At 36.1% G+C, this 17,453-nt stretch overlaps 1 protein-coding gene across 1 annotated transcript in view; it reads right to left on the reverse strand.

Annotated features, from left to right (window-relative positions):
* The window catches only part of LOC148955348 (E3 ubiquitin-protein ligase MYCBP2-like), a 470,872-nt gene that overhangs the window by 21,102 nt on the left and 432,317 nt on the right, over positions 1-17,453 (reverse strand). Inside the window, 5 exon segments of the mRNA XM_089101721.1 lie at positions 4,606-4,810; positions 10,242-10,480; positions 11,577-11,720; positions 12,774-12,947; positions 16,559-16,746. Coding sequence (XP_088957847.1) covers positions 4,606-4,810; positions 10,242-10,480; positions 11,577-11,720; positions 12,774-12,947; positions 16,559-16,746 — 950 coding nt within the window.

A 17,453-nucleotide genomic window follows, 5' to 3' on the forward strand; every position in this document is an offset into this window, starting at 1 on the left:
GTTCTTTTGATTAATTTATGTTCGTTGTATATTGACATAGTCTTTTTCAAGGATAAAGGCAGAGCCTCTTCTGAAGTTAAACAACCATCCCTTCCATAAGAACCCTAAATACCCCCTGGGCATAACTTACAAACCTTGCCCCTAATCTCTGGGGTTTGTTTTAACCCCAAAAGCTTTGTTATATGATATTTAGACTATTTTTAATAGAATGGCTATCGCACAATTTCTATTAGACGCATTTCGGGACAATACGACGTGTGTGTAGGGGGTAGCTGCCCTCTGATCACTTTGACTCTTAAAAAGAGCACTATAGCGTCTGATTACCAATCCAATGAGCCCCCTCCGATATGACCCCACTTTCTATAAAAAAAACTATTTGTCCTCATGGCATTACTTACAGCCCTTGCCCTTAGGGCTGGGGAAATTTGTTATCCTCAGACATAATTTCCAGACCTTTCTGATGGGCTGAAAAACATGGCTATATAAAAATTTTCCCTCTGATCATGTTCAAAAAAGGTACTAGTCTCTCAATTTCCAATTGAATGAGCCCTTTTTGAAGCAGCTACGACAAAACTTTCTATAAAAATAGTAAAATATTATACTGGCATGTTAATAAATTGAGAGGGAGTAGTCGATCCGGACTTGTCCCAGTTAAAGATGGGAACAGGACACAATTAGTGGTAAGGAAAGAGTTAAAGAGAGATGGGGAGTGTGGTAAACCAAGATAGAGTTGCAGGAAAAGATATAGAAGAAAATGAAAAAAGTTTGTGATACCTTGGATGTGAAGGAAGATTTGTTTTGTGAGGAAGAATAATCGACAGTACTAAAAGGATTTAAAAAAAAATAAGGCTCTAGGTGCAGATAGTGTGGAAGTGAGTTTCTTAAATATAGTGGCTCTGAGGTTAGAAACAGGTTATTGAAGATTATGTGTATGATTTTTGAAAAAGGGACGATTTTAACAAAAACCTTAATTAAACTAATGAATAAGAACGGTGAAAAGAGTGAGTGTGATAATTATCGAGGCATTAGTCTGGTGTCTGTAGTTAACAAATTACTTGGTAATATGATACTTTTGAGACTGAGAGATGCTGTAGACAAACTTTTAAGAGAAGAACAGTGCGGTTTCAGAAAAGGTAGAGGATGTGTCGACCAAGTTTTACTCTTAGGCTAATAATTGAGAAGTGCCTGAGTTGTCGACTTGGAAAGACCCTCGTTCCTCAGTTTTATAGATTATGAGCAGGCGTTCGATTATTTTGAAAGTGATTAGTGCTATGTACGAGAATAGCACTGCTGCGGTTAAGATAGGATATGAGGTTAGCAGCTAGTTTTGTATTAAATTAGGAGAGGTTTGAAAACTAATGTTAAGAAGACTAAGTCACTAAGGCTAGGAATTAGTGAAGATGAAAAGGTTGAGTAACGAAAAGATTGATCAAGTGGGCAGCTTCATTTCCCTTGGTAGCATTATTAGTAAAGACAGTGGGAGCAGTGAAGATGTTAAAAGTAGAGTAGCCAAGGCTCAGGGTGCTTTTTCACAATTGAAAAAAATTTGGAAGAACAGGAAGATAAGTCTACAAACTAAGATTAGAATATTAGAAACTATAGTGATAACAGTGGTTAAATATGGCTCTGAAGCGTGGGCGCTCCGAAAAGCAGATGAAGATTTGCTAGATATTTTCCAAAGAAATTTCCTACGGATTGTTCTGGGTACCCGGCTGACTGACCGTACTTGAAATTGTAGGTTGTACGACAAACGTGGTTCAATACCGCTTTCTAGGGCTGTTATGAGAGAAAGGTTGAGATGGCTAGGGCATGTTATGCGGATGATGGATGACAGATTGCTGAAGATTGTCTTTTTCGGCCAACCGTCTAGGGCTAAACAGAAAGCCGGTCGTCCTCGTCATGGGTGGGAGGACGTCATAAAGAACGATTTAAAGCAAATGGGAACTTTCTGGGAGGGTGTAAAAAGGGAGGCTTTGAACAGATTGGGATGGAGAAGCGTGCGTAGCTTTGTTGGCCTCAGAGGGCTTGGTGCTGTGATGAGTTGTTAGCAGTAGTAGTAGATTAAAAGGTCTAATAGCTATGCCTCCAGCGATGTCATGCCCCCAGTAACATGTATGTCTGTATGTTTCCCAGTAACAAATACTATATGTAAATATTAGACAAATTGTAAAACTTACAGCCCTTTCCCTAGGGGACGTGGGTGGTCATGTCATTCCCAGAGGCATATTTATTGGATATTTCAATTATGATGACCCAAATCACAAGCTTAAATTTTAAATTGGATGTCTTTAGGGAAAAAGGAGTATGGGAAGAGGGCTAGTCGCCCTCCATTCTGTTTGATCATTCAAAAGGATCACTACGATCCTTTGGGTTAACAAAAAGAGCAAAAGACAACGTGCATCCGTGATCTTTAAATAACAACTAAGACTGCACTGATTTTCCATCATAAAAGCAACATGCTTGGGAATTTTTTAATTTTTCTATTTTAGCTTTAAAGATCCCATTTTCATGTAGGCTACATTTTATTTCATTTATATAGATAGTTTGCTGAGGACGGCTCTTGGATACACAGTCGAAATATTCTTAAGGTTTAAATAAATTCTACTGTCTTAGGTAAATTCCCTGTTATTTTACTTTTTGTTTGTTTTTACCCATGACCATTCTTTTACAATAAAATACAATTTGAAATATTTGTAGACGAGAGCTTTAAACCCCTAAAAATGGATTCTCTGATTGTTTTTTAGTTAGGGATGGGGCGGGTGCCTCAAAGGGTGCATTTTAATGCCAAAACATCTTAACTCTCATTGAGCCTTATTTTAAAGCAGAATTAGTTCTAAGAAATGGGCAGGGAGGGGGGGTGATGGAAATTAATATATAATCCCTCTTTAATTCCGGTAATATTCTTGTCTAAGCTGTTATTATGAAAGTTAAGAGTAGGGTTCAACCTCCAAATAAGCAGAATTTATTTCGTACATGAGGGGGAGGCTACCCCTTCCTCGTCCCCAGACTTCCCCTGGTGTTTGTAGAAACTTTGGAGGATGCGCATTCAATCGGAAATTGAGAGGTCTGGTTTTTTTTCAGTCGAAAGTTATTGGAAACCAGCCAGCGCCGGTCCTACAACTGTTTTTGATATCTGGTTCTTTTGTTGCCCCTTAGGACATCTGATCGAGGTTTTAAATTACCTATTTTATACTTTCTTTGAGGCTGTTTAATTTTGCGTTTGGGGGAATTTTCCCGTGAGGGGGGATTTTACAGGGAAGGGGAATTTTTCGGGGGGAGGGGAGGGGGACGCCGGCTCCCCCTTTAAATTTTCATAGGAATTTCTACTTCACTTTGTGTGACTGGAATTATCTGTTTTAATTTTTTTAGTTTCAATTTATTATTTAAGATTGGGATAATACCCCACCAATGAATCATATGATTATCAGATAAATTCCCTGATTTTCCTATGCGTACAAACTGATTTTACCCACGCTTTCAATTCTCCCGTAGTTCAAGTGAAGTGTTGGTTTAACACTTTGGTCATTAAAAGTAAGTTATATAATCAAAGCCCGTTATCGGCTATTCCCATAACCAGGTTTGGTTTGGGAAAAGAGAGTTTTAGAAGAGCTCTCAGTATACGTTGAGGGGTGCAACCCCTTACCCCCAATATTGATTGATGATATATGTGTTCATTTGAAAAATTCAACTAGTTTTATATGAGTTTAATTCTGCCTGTTTTAGCTTAAACTTTCTTGGAAAATATTTAAAATTGAGTAACCCAAAAAGATTTGCCCGTTTTATCGGTAATTAGTAATTTGCACAATTATGAAGACGGTGAACTTTTAACCGATGCATTATTGTCACAAGTTTAATGCAACACTCATGAGCTAATTCCAACAGTGGCTGGCAGTAAGAGCATTGCGCGGGGCATAAAATGTCTGAAATGTTGTCCTTGTTATCGTTCGGTGGTATTTTTGCCCCTAAAAACGAGATTCTCATTCTAGCGGATTGGTAGTCTGAATTGAGGGCCTGAAGTCATAAAAAGGCTAGGAACTTTAAACACCTTACTAAGTCATCTGAATTAACCCCCTTCATTAGTATCGTCAAAATAAAAAAAAATAGGTCTTTCAGAACCGGGTCGGTACCTTTTGGGATCAAAAATCAGAGAAAGAGCTTGATAATTCTGGTAGCCTGCTCAAACAATTTCAATGTAGTGAAATCAGGCGTTCAGTTCCCTAATTCTCATCCCCTCAGAAAATCAGTTCTATGGTGAAGATTGTAAAACATTACGATGATGTATGTAGGTTACCGAGGGGATTGTTATTTGATAAAACTGGTGCAACAGAAAGGCAACAGAATAATCGGAAACAAACTATGAACAAATTGTCTTGGATGTGTCACTTCATGCAGCACTTCCTACGTACAACCCAATTCAAATTGGGCAAGAATACACCCAGAGATTTTCAAATTTTCAGAAGAAGTAGGTGAAAAGTGTCTTACCAAGCTGACCTTGATTCTAGATACCTTGAAATTTCCAGGGTACCGGAACTAGTAAGCTGATGCCTAGTATTCCATATCCATATTCATAGCCTAGTATGTTAAACAGAAAACTAGAGAAATTACCTTGGCCATATCACGCACTAGTAATACAATGCTTTGAGCAATCTGATGGTCAATCGCTCCTTTCAAATACCATTGATCTCCAGCTCTCTCAATTAAATTTATAGAAGGCGTATGCGTAGTCTTTGAGCCGGAGGGTCGTCGGCTCCTTACTTGAACTGTCAAAGCTTTAGCTATACAAGAAAACAGCAAGTCGAAAGCAACCATTCTGTAAAACAAAATGCTTTGAAATTTGAGGGAGGGGTGCTTCGAAAAAAACTGTAAAACAAAACCATATTTTTCAATATTACTATATTTGAACCGCTAAACGCTGTTTAAAATAAAGTTTTTACATAATCCCTAATCAGGCTGCTTAGCATATTGCGACCAACGTAATCGATTGAACAAAATATTTATTTCAAAATTAAGTATTATATACCCATATTGGGTAAATTTATACTCTATAATAAAAAAAAAAGAAAAAAAAACAAGAAAAACAACAAAATACAAGCCAATAACTAGAGAAAACAAATTGTCTTTATCCTGCTGTTAGCCTAAATTTCGATGTAAATAGCTTAAGAATTATTCATTTCCTTTAATGACATTAAAAAGAACTCTCCTTATTATCTATATATACATTTTATCTCTTTAATCGAGCAATAACTGCATATATATGTATGCATGTATGTATTTTTTCTCGAAAACGGTTCCATATTCTTTTTGGAAAATTCGCATCCCGAGATTTTCTGGCCTAAAATGTGATCTATATTTTATTTTTTAGTTGTTTTTTTTTAATAAGGAGATCTTTATTACATAGAATGATGTCATCAGTCTTCACTAAATATTTTTTGGCCTGGTTCCTCCATGATATCATAGTCCTTTCTTAACTGTGCAGTTTTTGGTCTCTGTTAGTGTTGTTCAGGGTTTTCAAGAAATATACAATTGTTATTATATATTTTTAAAATAATGAACAAGTGAAGTTTTATTGCACTTACAGAAAGTCGTATATTAAATGTAATCCCTGGACCATTTGGGATCGAACGGACAATATGACATCATTTATTAATCTCTCATTAGGCAAGTAAATTTCTTTGTACTCTGTGTATGAAGAAATTTTTTAATATAAAAGAAAAGAATGTCAAAATTATCGTAAAAAAGCAGCTAATTTCTCTTTTCCGAGACTGTAAGAATGAAAGTGGTATTCCCAACGAATAAGTCCTAGTTTCCATTGTCTTCAATAAATATATCAACCATCATTCATGCGTCGTTTGTTATAATTAATTAATAAAAACTTTCCGAAAAATAAGTTTTTCAAAGAAAAGTAAAGGCCATTTTAAACTTAAGCTCAGGAGATACAAATACTTTTTAAAATTCAAACTCAAAACGACCAGAAATTACTATTAAAGAATAAATGAAACCCAAAACGAACATAAATTAAATAAACAATCATAGCAAAACACATACAACAAGTAATAATATAAATGAATAAATAGATCTTAAAGCGAGTAATGCTTAGATTGAATATAAGTCTGTACGATTACCTCTTTGATAAAAACCTTATATATGAACAATAGACAGCTTGCATAACTTGTGGACAGTGATTGACAACAATGAATGGATTGAAAAAATAGCTCCAATAAGGGGGTTTAGACAATTTCACTTGCTGACACAAAGGGATCGCGACTGTTTGGAATTGACCTTAATAGGATTTTGTGTGCCAAAGCAATTTTACATCTATCTCAGAGTATGTATTTTAACCTTATAATTGGATAATTATAATAGATTTCCTATGTGTTCTTCCCATACAAAACCCCTTCCCATAAGTTATAAACCCCTTTTAATAAGTTATGCCCCAGGGCATAGCTTACAACGCCTACCCTCGGGCCCTCGTGGGCTGTGTCGACACCGGAGTTTTTTGTTAACAGAACTTTGAACTATTTTAACAAAATGTCTATCTCAAAATTTTTATCTGATGCATTTAGGGCGTGGAGGAGGGGGGGGGGCTAGTTACCCACCAATCTCTTTTGACTCTTAAAAATTGAAAGAGAACTTTCAATTTTCAGTCAAATGAGACCTCTCCAAAGTTAATACGAGCATCCCTTCTATAAGAAATACTGGGAAGGATTCGGAGAATCCTTAAATTACAACCCTTCCCCTGAGGGCTGTGAGGGAGTTGTCATCCTCAAATACCTAATTTCCAGATTTTAAAACTACGTTAAATAAAATTGCTATCTTAAAATTTTTATTGGATATGTTTGGGGAAAAGGCTGGCGTAAGAGGGGGACTAGTTACCCTCCAATCACTTTCAACTATTGAAAACGGCACTATTCCTTTGAATTTCCAATCGAATGAGCCTTTTTTGAAGTTTCTACGACAACGCCTTCTGGCTATTTCAAAAATTTTGATTGGATGTGTTTGGGGAAATGATGGGCGTCAGGGGGGGGGACTAGTTGCATTCCAATCACTTTCGATTATTAAAAAGGGCACTAGCCCTTTAATTTCCAATCGAATGAGCCTGTTTTGAAGTTTCTACGACAACGCCTTCTATAAAAACCTTATATGCCACCAGGGCATAACTTAAACCCCTTGCCCGGAGGGTTGTGGGGGAGTGTCCTCCTAAAAAATATATTTTCTATCTGGAAATCAACGACGCTGAACAAAATGGCTATCTGAAAATTTTGATTGGATATGTTTGGGGAAATGATCGGCGTGGGGGGAGGGGGGCTTGTCGCACTCCAATCACTTTTGACTATTAAGAATGGCACTAGCCCTTTAATTTCCAATTGAATGAGCCTGTTTTAAAGTTTCTACGATAACGCCTTCTATAAAAACCTTATCTGCCCCCAGGGCAAAACTTAAAACCCTTGCCCTGAGGGTTGTGGAGGAGTGTCCTCCTCAAAAATATATTTTCTATCTGGAAATTAACTACGCTGAACAAAATGCCTATCTGAAAATTTTGATTGGATGTGTTTGGGGACATGATGGGCGTGGGGGGAGGGGGGGGGCTAGTTGCCCTCTAATTACTTTTTACTGTTAAAAAGGGCACTAGGCCTTTAATTTCCAATCGAATGAGCCTGTTTTAAAGTTTCTACGACAACGCCTTTTACAAAAACCTTATATGCCTCCAGGGCATAACTTAAAACCCTTGCCCTGTGGGTTGTGGGGGTGTGTCCTCCTAAAAAATTTTTTTTATTGCTGTAAATAAACTACGCTTAAAAAAATGGCTTTCTTAAAATTTTTTTTGTATGTGTTTGGGGAAATGAGGGGGGTGGGGGGCGGAGGGGGGCTAGTTACACTCCAATCACTTTTGACTACTAAAAACAGCACTAGCTCTTTAATTTCCAATCGAATGAGCCTTTTTTGAAGTTTCTACGACAACGTCTCCAGGACCCACCGGATATGCCCCATGCCATATCTTAAAACTCGGGCTTTAATCTTTAGGGGGGAGTCTCCACATCAAAAATATATTTAATACCTGGACATAAACTGAACGGAACAAATGGACTCTCTCAAAGATTTGAGGGGAGTTGTGGGAGGGCATGACGTACGTGGGAGGGGGAGGGGGCTAGTTACAGTCCAATTACTTTCGACAATTAAAAAGGGCACTAGTTCTTTAATTTCCAATCGAATGAGCCTGTTTTGAAGTTTGTACGACAACGCCTTCTATAAAAACTTTATATGCCCCCAGGGCATAACTTAAAACCCTTGCCCTGAGGGTTGTGGGGGAGTGTCCTCCTCAAAAATATATTTTCCATCTGGAAATCAACCTTTGTATTTCCAATCGAATGAGCCTTTTTTTTCTACGACAACGCCTTCTAAAAAAAACCTTATATGCCCCCAGGGCATAACTTAAAACCCTTGCCCGGAGGGTTGTGGGGGAATATCCTCCTCAAAAATATATTTTCTATCTGGAAATCAACTACGCTGAACAAAATGGCTATCTCCAAATTTTGATTGGATGTGTTTGGGGGAATAATGTGTGTGGGGGGGGCCATTTGCCCTCCAATCACTTTCGACTATTAAAAAGGGCACTAGCTTTTTGAATTTCCAATCGAATGAGACTTTTTTGAAGTTTCTACGACAACACCTTCTATAAAAACCTTATATGCCCCCAGGGGATAACTTAAAACCCTTACCCTGAGGGTGGTGGGGGAGTGTTCTCCTCAAAAATATATTTTCTATTTGGAAAGCAACTACGCTGAACAAAATGGCTATCTCAAAATTTTGATTCGATGTGTTTGGGGAAATGATGGGCGTAGGGGTGGGGGGCTAGTTACACTCCAATCACTTTAGACTATTAAAAAGGGCACTAGCCCTTTTATTTCCAATCGATTGAGCCTGTTTTTGAAGTTTCTACGACAACGCCTTCTATAAAAACATTATATGCCCCCAGGGCATAACTTAAAACCCTTGCCCTGAGGGTAGTGGGGGAGTGTCTTCCTCGAAAAAATATTTTCCAACTGGATATCAACTCCGCTGACAAAAAGGGTTAACATAAAATTTTGATGGTAGATGATTGGGGGACGGCGGTGCGTGGGGGGGGGGATAGTTGCCCTCCAATCACTTTCGACTATTAAAAAGGGCACTAGAACTCTCGATTTTCAATCAAATGAGTCCACTTTGAAGTTTCTTCGATGACACCTTCTATATGAAGTGCCTCTGGGAAAAAAATAATAATAATAAAACATTGGAGCCGTATGGCCTTTACTATAGGCAACGCTACAGCGTTGCCTCTGATATCAGGCCTTACGCAGGTAATAAGCTATTAGTTAACTTTGAAAATAAGTTAATAAGTTTTTCCTAGAAAGCCTTTTACGCTTAACCAGAACTTGAATCTTCATGTCTGATCCATATATATCACACACTTGGATATAGAGTAAAGAACAAACCCAAGAAAATAAGGCAGTTGAGTCACTCAGGTATGACATCATACAAAATATAACATCATCATGTCCACAAAGATGTATTTTTTGCAAAAAATTGTATCAAATTTAGTTATTATGTTGAGCTAATTATTAAAAAAACTAAATATAGCCATTTCCTTCTAAAAGATCCCTTAAACAGCTCTGTATGATACTCCAGCGACCCACTAGCAGTGGAGAAAAAAAAATGCGAAAAAGGACTTTAAGTTCCTAAGCATGGTTTTCCGTCATGGCGATTCCAGTGGAATATTTTTTTTGTTTCGATCCGACCCCATTTTTTAGGAGTTTCAGTCTGGTTTTAGAAATACCCATAGATTTGTTTTTGAAATAAGATTTTAGTATTAAGGCTTATCGAGATACTATTTGCCATTCCCGAATAAGCTACAATTTTTTCTCATTAGCCAGTTTTTACCAAAAAGTATTTTTATTTTCGGTTACTAAGGACCATATCAAACTTGTCAGTTTGATCTATGACTTTAGTTTTTTTACTTCGTAGATTGCACGAAAAAGAAAACTTTTATCGTTTTTTGTATGCATTGTTTTTATGGAGTTCAAAATCAATATTAATATTTAATTTTATGTCGCTTGACATTATTCAGTAAGGATATTCAGACTCAACGCATAAAAATAATTGGCCTGATTATTGGTAATTCTGAAAAGGTTCCATAACATTTATCTATTGTTATGAGTAGTCTACAAGATTATATAGAACTGGATAATATGTGATATAACACTTACTCAGGACTAGTAAGATCATTCCCTTCCTTGTAGCCTTCTTTTGAAGAGCATACAGTATTCTTCAGTAATGTTGAGAGGCCTCGTGGATCAATTTCAGGAATCACCCTTCTAAGTAACGCCAGAACTTGACGCTGAATTCTAGCAGTGCCAATATGAAGAAGAACAAAGAGGTCACATAAAAGGTCTCCTTGACGAGAAAGGTGGGCACGACCAACAGAGCTACCACTAAGTGCCAATACCTAAATACGGGGAATATTTAATTAAGTTCCCGAGCATAGAATGGGAAAGTGCAACCATACAACCCAGATGGAAGCCCCACCAACTGATTGATTTTGACCAAAACCAGATACATGACTGAACTTTGACCCAGCAAAATGGAAAAATAACAATGTATCCAATCATCTCATTCATTTGTTTAAACTGAACAAAGAATCATAGGAAGAGATTTTTCAACCCAAGCAGAATTTTTAGTCGGCACTACTTTCAATATTTGCACCTAACCAAGCGTGCCTTTACAGTTTGCGGTTTTGACTCACCTTATTTTAGCTTTTAATTTAGATTTCATCGTAAGGGCACTTTCATTACGAAGTTAATTGCAAGGAATGATAAATCTAGCTAATTTTTTTCCAGATTATACCAGAAATAAAGGGGGAAAATCAGAGTATGAAACACCATGTTTGCAAGCATAATTTTGTTCCATGGGCATAGGTAAATCAAAATAAATGGTAGATACAAAAGTTATACTCGTTCCAGGGCTAAAGAATCGCTAATCTAAAGGAAGTGATTAATCTTCATTTTTATATTTTTCCCTGAAAATGCCTGAAACAAGCAGTCACTCATAGAAATTATATACCATTTGTTTTAATTTTTGATTTCCTGTGTATTTTTCTTCTCAGAAATGAATGGTGTCACATAAAGCAGCTTTGGGTCTCTAATACATATTTATACGTAAAAAGGCATAGACCAGAAACCCACGTCTGATAGAACAACACGGGAAAACGTTTCTGTCCCTGACCACAAGCCTAGTGACAAAACTACCTATAGAAACAACATGTTATTGATCCCTAAAAAAATACAACACAAGTTAAGTTTCAAAATTATTTTGATTTAATTTTTTTGATAAAGGTGATGATAGAAAGAATAATCAAAATTTAAAACGTACAGAAATTATTGAATATAGTAGGATACTGTTCCCCATCTTAACACGAATATCGAGAAAATCTACAATATCATGCATCTTCAACTGAAAACAAAAGTGTCCCACTGTGTAAAATGATTTGCTTTTTTTTTTTTTTTTCACCGCTCCAATAGATCAATAAAATAAAAGAAACGAACCTGGGATAGAAGCTCAAAACAATAAGTGTCTGACACTCTTCCGTCCCAGCCAGCTCCACTTTGGAATAATTCTACTTGAAAGTCCCAGTCGTCACGAAGACGCTGGCATTCTATTCTTATGCCCTGGAAAATCTGAGCACAAACCTAGAACAAATGAATTAGCAAGTTATTACCTACAATTATACTAAATGCTAAACTAAGTATCTGTAGCAAAAATGCGTTGTTCCTTTTCCAGAAGATAAAAGTTTTTATCTAGGAGTATATTGGTGATAAATCATTTCAAAATTTTCAGCACATTTCTTAAGCTGTCTGTATCCTTCATTATTTCATATTTTCTAGCAATAGCAAATACTTCTTTAGAATATTTAGTAGCTTGTGCGTCTTATTAATTATTTGGAATGGCAACACAAATTTTCTCAGGGGACTAGCGAGCATCTATAACCCATTTTTAATGTAAAGCATATCAAAATGAACCAATAAAATTATTTTTTCATAATCTTAACTAGTGCCGCCGTCCCTCTTCCCTTTCTTTCTTGGAGTTATTTTTAAGTGTGCACAATGTTCTAACTGCACAGCAGATCCTCCCTTTTGAAAGAATGGACTAGGAGAGCTAGATTAATGTTTGCGCTAATATATCTATGGATGAGCAAGGCAAAAATATTGTCTTAACAGAAATATAAAACAATAAAAAGAACGAAAACATCTACCCCCAAAAAATATTTTTCTCAGGATTCATCGTGTCGGAAAATCCCATTCCTCCCATTTTACTACCACCTTAAAAACTAATCTAAAATTTAAGCTACCCGAGGCTGAGACACTGGCAAACACCGTCTCAGTACATTCTGAAGAAGATCATTACCATGTCATCTAATCCTTTTACAAAATTTTGAGCTTGAGCTTCAACTCAATAGTCTTGAATCAACTCCCATGCAAAAGTTTACATTTAAAACAACTTCCCTTAATTTTATTCAGGACAAGCACCCCAACTTACCGTTGGCCTAATTAGAATAAAGAAAAAAAAGCTGAGAAAATATCGAGAAGAAAATAATAGCACAACAAAAGGACAAAAAATATGGTTGAAAAATAAGAACCTCAAAAAATTCTAGTTTATATATGTCCTATAGTCCAGCATCAACTCTTTAATAATTTAAATACCCTCAAATCGTAGCAATTTATCTGCAATTGTCCAGTACGTACTTGTTTCTGAAGTGATGACAAGTTAGTAGAATTTGAGAATAATATACCAACAACGTGCTCTTTCAAATCGTTCGTCTCGTCTCCAGCTTCATCCCCTTCGCTTGTGCCCTCTTCTTGGGAGGATTTTAATGGCTGATCCTTGCTTTTCATTTCAAAGAGAAGTCCTCCAAATACCTTATAAGAATAAAGCAGCAAGTAAGAATAAACATAAAAATGTTTGAATATTTATTGAAACCTATGAAAGGAGAATAAAGTGAGATTAACAAATGTTTTACTCTGACTGTTAAAACAAGCCAAATTAAAACTCATTAGAAATTAAAGGTTTGAACTTTGGTCGAACTTCTAACATTCTACTTAATATTAATATTCCCTTTTTATAAGTAGTGCACTTGACACATAAGCATGACCTAGGAGTCATTTACGACTGAGAAGAACTGCAAGAATCCGATATAAATAAACACTAAATTGCATATCTAGAAGATATTAAGAGATCACCAACCAAAAACTTATGTTAAAACCAAAGTAAACCTATTATGGAAAAGATAGAATTCTCATTGATTTTTAAATGCATGTCAATTTAAAAAAATGTTTTCCAAAAAATTATGCAAATTTATGAGAAGAGTGGTACAAGAAACAAAATCGACCAGAAATAAAATCATAAAATAGGTTGAACTTAAAACAAGCATAAATTACAATAAATGGATAAATGACACCTAAGATGAACATAAATCAAACTGAAAGATCAAATCAAAGTTAAAATATAAGACGCAAAAAGGCTAATTGTCTTTTCCGCTTTACTGAAAATTATCATAGCAATGACTTTTCTTTGGCAGCGCAATAGTGCTGCCAAAAAAAAGCAATGTGAGTATAATTTATATATATATTTTTTTTTACCGAGACACTTTGTATAGAAAGAGTTTTCGTAGAAGCTTCGGAAGGTGCTCGCTCATTTGATTGGAAATTGAAAATCTAGGACACCTTTTAAGAGTCAAAAATGATTGGAGGGCCCATGCCCATTAATTCCCAAAACACACCCAATCAAAATTTTGAGAAAGCCATTTTGTTGAGCATAGTTGAAAGACTCAGTAACTCTGTCTTAGGGGATGTTGAACCACATCGCCTCCGAGGGAAGGGCTGTGAGTTATGCTATTCGCCCATTATTTACACATAGTCTTTTTTTATTGAGCAAAAGGGCATATTTGACCTTTAGTCTTCAAAAAGACCAAGAGCATTCAGGTGAAGCTTTTAAAGAATGTTGATGGGACTGTTGAAATAAATCAAAACACGTCATCTGTATACAGGCTGTCAAAAGAGCATAACTAAGGAATGATTGAGAGTATTAAGCTGGAACTTTCAGGGAAAAATGAGAGGGCTGATCAATGGACCAAAAAGGTAATATTTACACACTACTACTATTACTACTGCTACTACTGCTGCTACCCCCACTGCTGCTTCTACTAATACTACTATAACTACTTTTTCTGTAGCGACTACTACTAAGATTGAGGATACTAAGGTGAAAATTTAAGGAAATGAAGAGGAGTAAGTTGAACTAAACCAAAAACACTATATCCATACAAATTGCAAAAGGGCGTATCTTCCATAACTTAGGAACGGCTTACAATATCAAGCTGAAACTTTTAGGGCATCTTGAGGGAATGTTAAAATGACCAAAAGGCAATAAATTCATATTGCTACTGCTACTAATACTACAGGTACTACTTTTAACGATACTACTAAAACAACACTACTGCTACTATTTCTGCTAATACTACTACCACTATTACTACTACTACTACGACTAATACTAAAACTACTACTACTACTAATACAATACTAGTGTTATTAAGGCTAAGGGTTGCACAAAGGCTAAGGGTTAAGGCTAAGGGTTGCATAAACGTTGCAGAAAGGGCGCATCTCAGGATTTTGAATTAACCAAAAGGCTCAATTTGCATTCTACTACTAATACACCTACGGTTACTGCAACTAGTGAGGCTAATGGTATTAAGGTAAAACTTTCAGGGAATGTTTAAGGGGAGTTTCAAATAAATCAAAATAAAGTATATGCAAGCACGTTTTCAAACAGGCATAGAAGCAATATCTTGGGAGACCATTATGCGACGTAGACCTAGACCATTATGTTGAAAATTTCAGGACATGTTGAACGAACCAAAAGGAACGAACCAAAAGGTACTATATGCACACTACTACTACTACTTTTACTGCTACTAAGGCTAAGGGTATTAATGGGAAATTCTCAAGAAATATTAAGGGTATGTTAAATTAAATCAAAACATGCTGTTTGTATGCAGGCTGTCAAAAGGCCTTATCAGTAGTATCTCAAGAACGGCCTTATCAGCAGTATCTCACGGCTAAATCAAAACGCATTATGTGCATGAAGGTTATCAACAGGACGTATCAGCAATATCTCATAAATTTGTTAAAGAAATAAGCTAAAACTATCAGCGTATGAGGAGGGAATGTTGTACTAGATAAAAAAGGAACAATTGGAGCATTATTACTCCTTAAAACTAATGCTGTCTCTAATACTATTTATATTGCTCCTATAATTACTCCTGCTATTGTGCCTCCTACTACTACTAACACTGAGGGTATTATTTAAATTTTCAGAGAACGGTGAGGGCGATATTCGACTGAATCGAGACACGTCATGTACATGTGGGTTATCACAGGGATAATAACCCACATGGCATGAAAGGGCTTAGATCCACTAGAAAGGTGTTGATTTTCAGAAGCGTAAGCAACTTCCGCGCCCTACCTTCCTTCCTTATAAAAGTACACTGACTTGCCTGAAGTTCAGTTGGCTGTAGGCAAAGACCTAGGAAATTTCAAACCATTGACGCTTTATGGTCCACGTGTTAGTATGCGTTAAAGTTTTATCCTTCAAGAATTTTTCCTCTTTTACGAAGAGAGAGTTGTAATCACAAATCAAAGAACAGGCTCTTCTTCTTAGGGGGTGAATGGTTATATACTTGTGCCAATTTCTATCTTGTATTCGGTTCTGATATATTTGAGGTTACAAAAATTGGTCGAAACTAATTATTTAAGTGACTGCGCAGAGATTATTGAAAATAATGCAGCAGAATGGCTAGTTTCGCATTTATTAGTCAAGTATTTCTTTTGCCAGATCGGTGATTGACAAAGAACCAAATTGTTGTTATCATCAAATACGCTGGAAACCAAAGCCATCGCTTGTGCACGCCCCATTTTTAATAGACAACAAGATATATTAAGTAAAATTTTATATTTTGATCCAATGTAACACTGCATTAGCATTCAAACAAGGTAAACTCCCAAGCGTCAAAAAATTCGGAATAAGTTGGATTTTAGGCAGAAATAGTATTTTGGGTTTTGTCTTTATGGAACATCCAATAATTTTCTTTTAATATAATTTTTTTCTTGAAGGTTCCATTTCAAAACCAAGAGCTCAGCGTTTAATCTACGGCAAAGAAACAAAACTGAAGTGTGAAACCTGATACACTTTTGCCAGCAAAGCCAAGCCAAGGTTGCTACCGCAATTCATTTATCCAGGCAAATTAAATCCAGTTTACATTTTTGAGCTGTATTTTTTTTTTATTTCTACCATAGGACACAATTATAAGACACATTGCATATATAGACTTTGGAGAAATCAAATTAGGAAGCTACTAAGCTTATTGACGAAGCTTTTCTTTACCATAGACAACACAATTTCAAAGGTCTTAATATTTAATTTAGGGAATCACTATTTATCTATTTCTGCTTTGTAACAAAAAAAGAAATACCTGTGAGGTTAAGAGTCTAAATACTCGTAAAGTTTCCTGTTCACAATTGTAAATTTGTAAATTAGCTGCGCTTATTGTTGGCAAAACAGGAAGTTCGGCTGCACTATGTCCAAGAACCTTGACTTGTCGTACTCTCAAGGTTGCATCAGGACCACGTAACTCAATTCGCATAATGTTGGGGTTTAATCCTGAAAATGTACAACCATTCTTAAAAATTGCTATTTCCACGTTAATCCCGGCTGTTTTATTGTCATTCAGTAAAAAATAAATCATAGTATCTCTGGCTCCGGCGCTATTGGCTTTGTTATGTTGGAAATACCAAAGGAAATACTGCATTTGTGTTCGGTGAGGTCAAAGATCTGGGATACTATAGAATCCAAGTGATATTTTAAGCAATCTCCATGCATATTTTCGTCTGTGCAAATTACACCTTAAAATAGAGGAATGAACAATAGAATACATGTATGATCCAAGGAAAATTAAATTGTAATTCAGGGAAACATTCGGCCCAAAGAAAATCTAAATTATTTCGTTTTTGTTTAATGTAATATTACCCACAGTCAGAGCTGTAAAATAGAAGCTCTATGGACGCGCTATATTGGTCTAAGTTGAGCGACTTTGTTTGGCCAGAATTTGAATAAGTTTGAAATTTTTACGTCTGTTTGACGGTCGAATTTTCTCAGGACGACACATCGAAAAACGAACCTGCAAATTGACTTGAGACCACTAGAAATTTTATAACTAGAGCGTCCAGTTGTATACTATCATCGCAAGATAATTAAAAACCCACAGTATCTTGTCCATGTTATAGCTTCAAATTCAAGCTACAATATGTCAAAGATTACGAAATTTTATATATTTAATAATCATCGTGGACATTTTAGTTAAACTGTAC

Source organism: Artemia sp. Qi Xiang Cuo, chromosome 2 (assembly GCF_049724085.1).
Source record: "Artemia sp. Qi Xiang Cuo chromosome 2, ASM4972408v1, whole genome shotgun sequence".
Taxonomy (NCBI): domain Eukaryota; kingdom Metazoa; phylum Arthropoda; class Branchiopoda; order Anostraca; family Artemiidae; genus Artemia; species Artemia sp. Qi Xiang Cuo.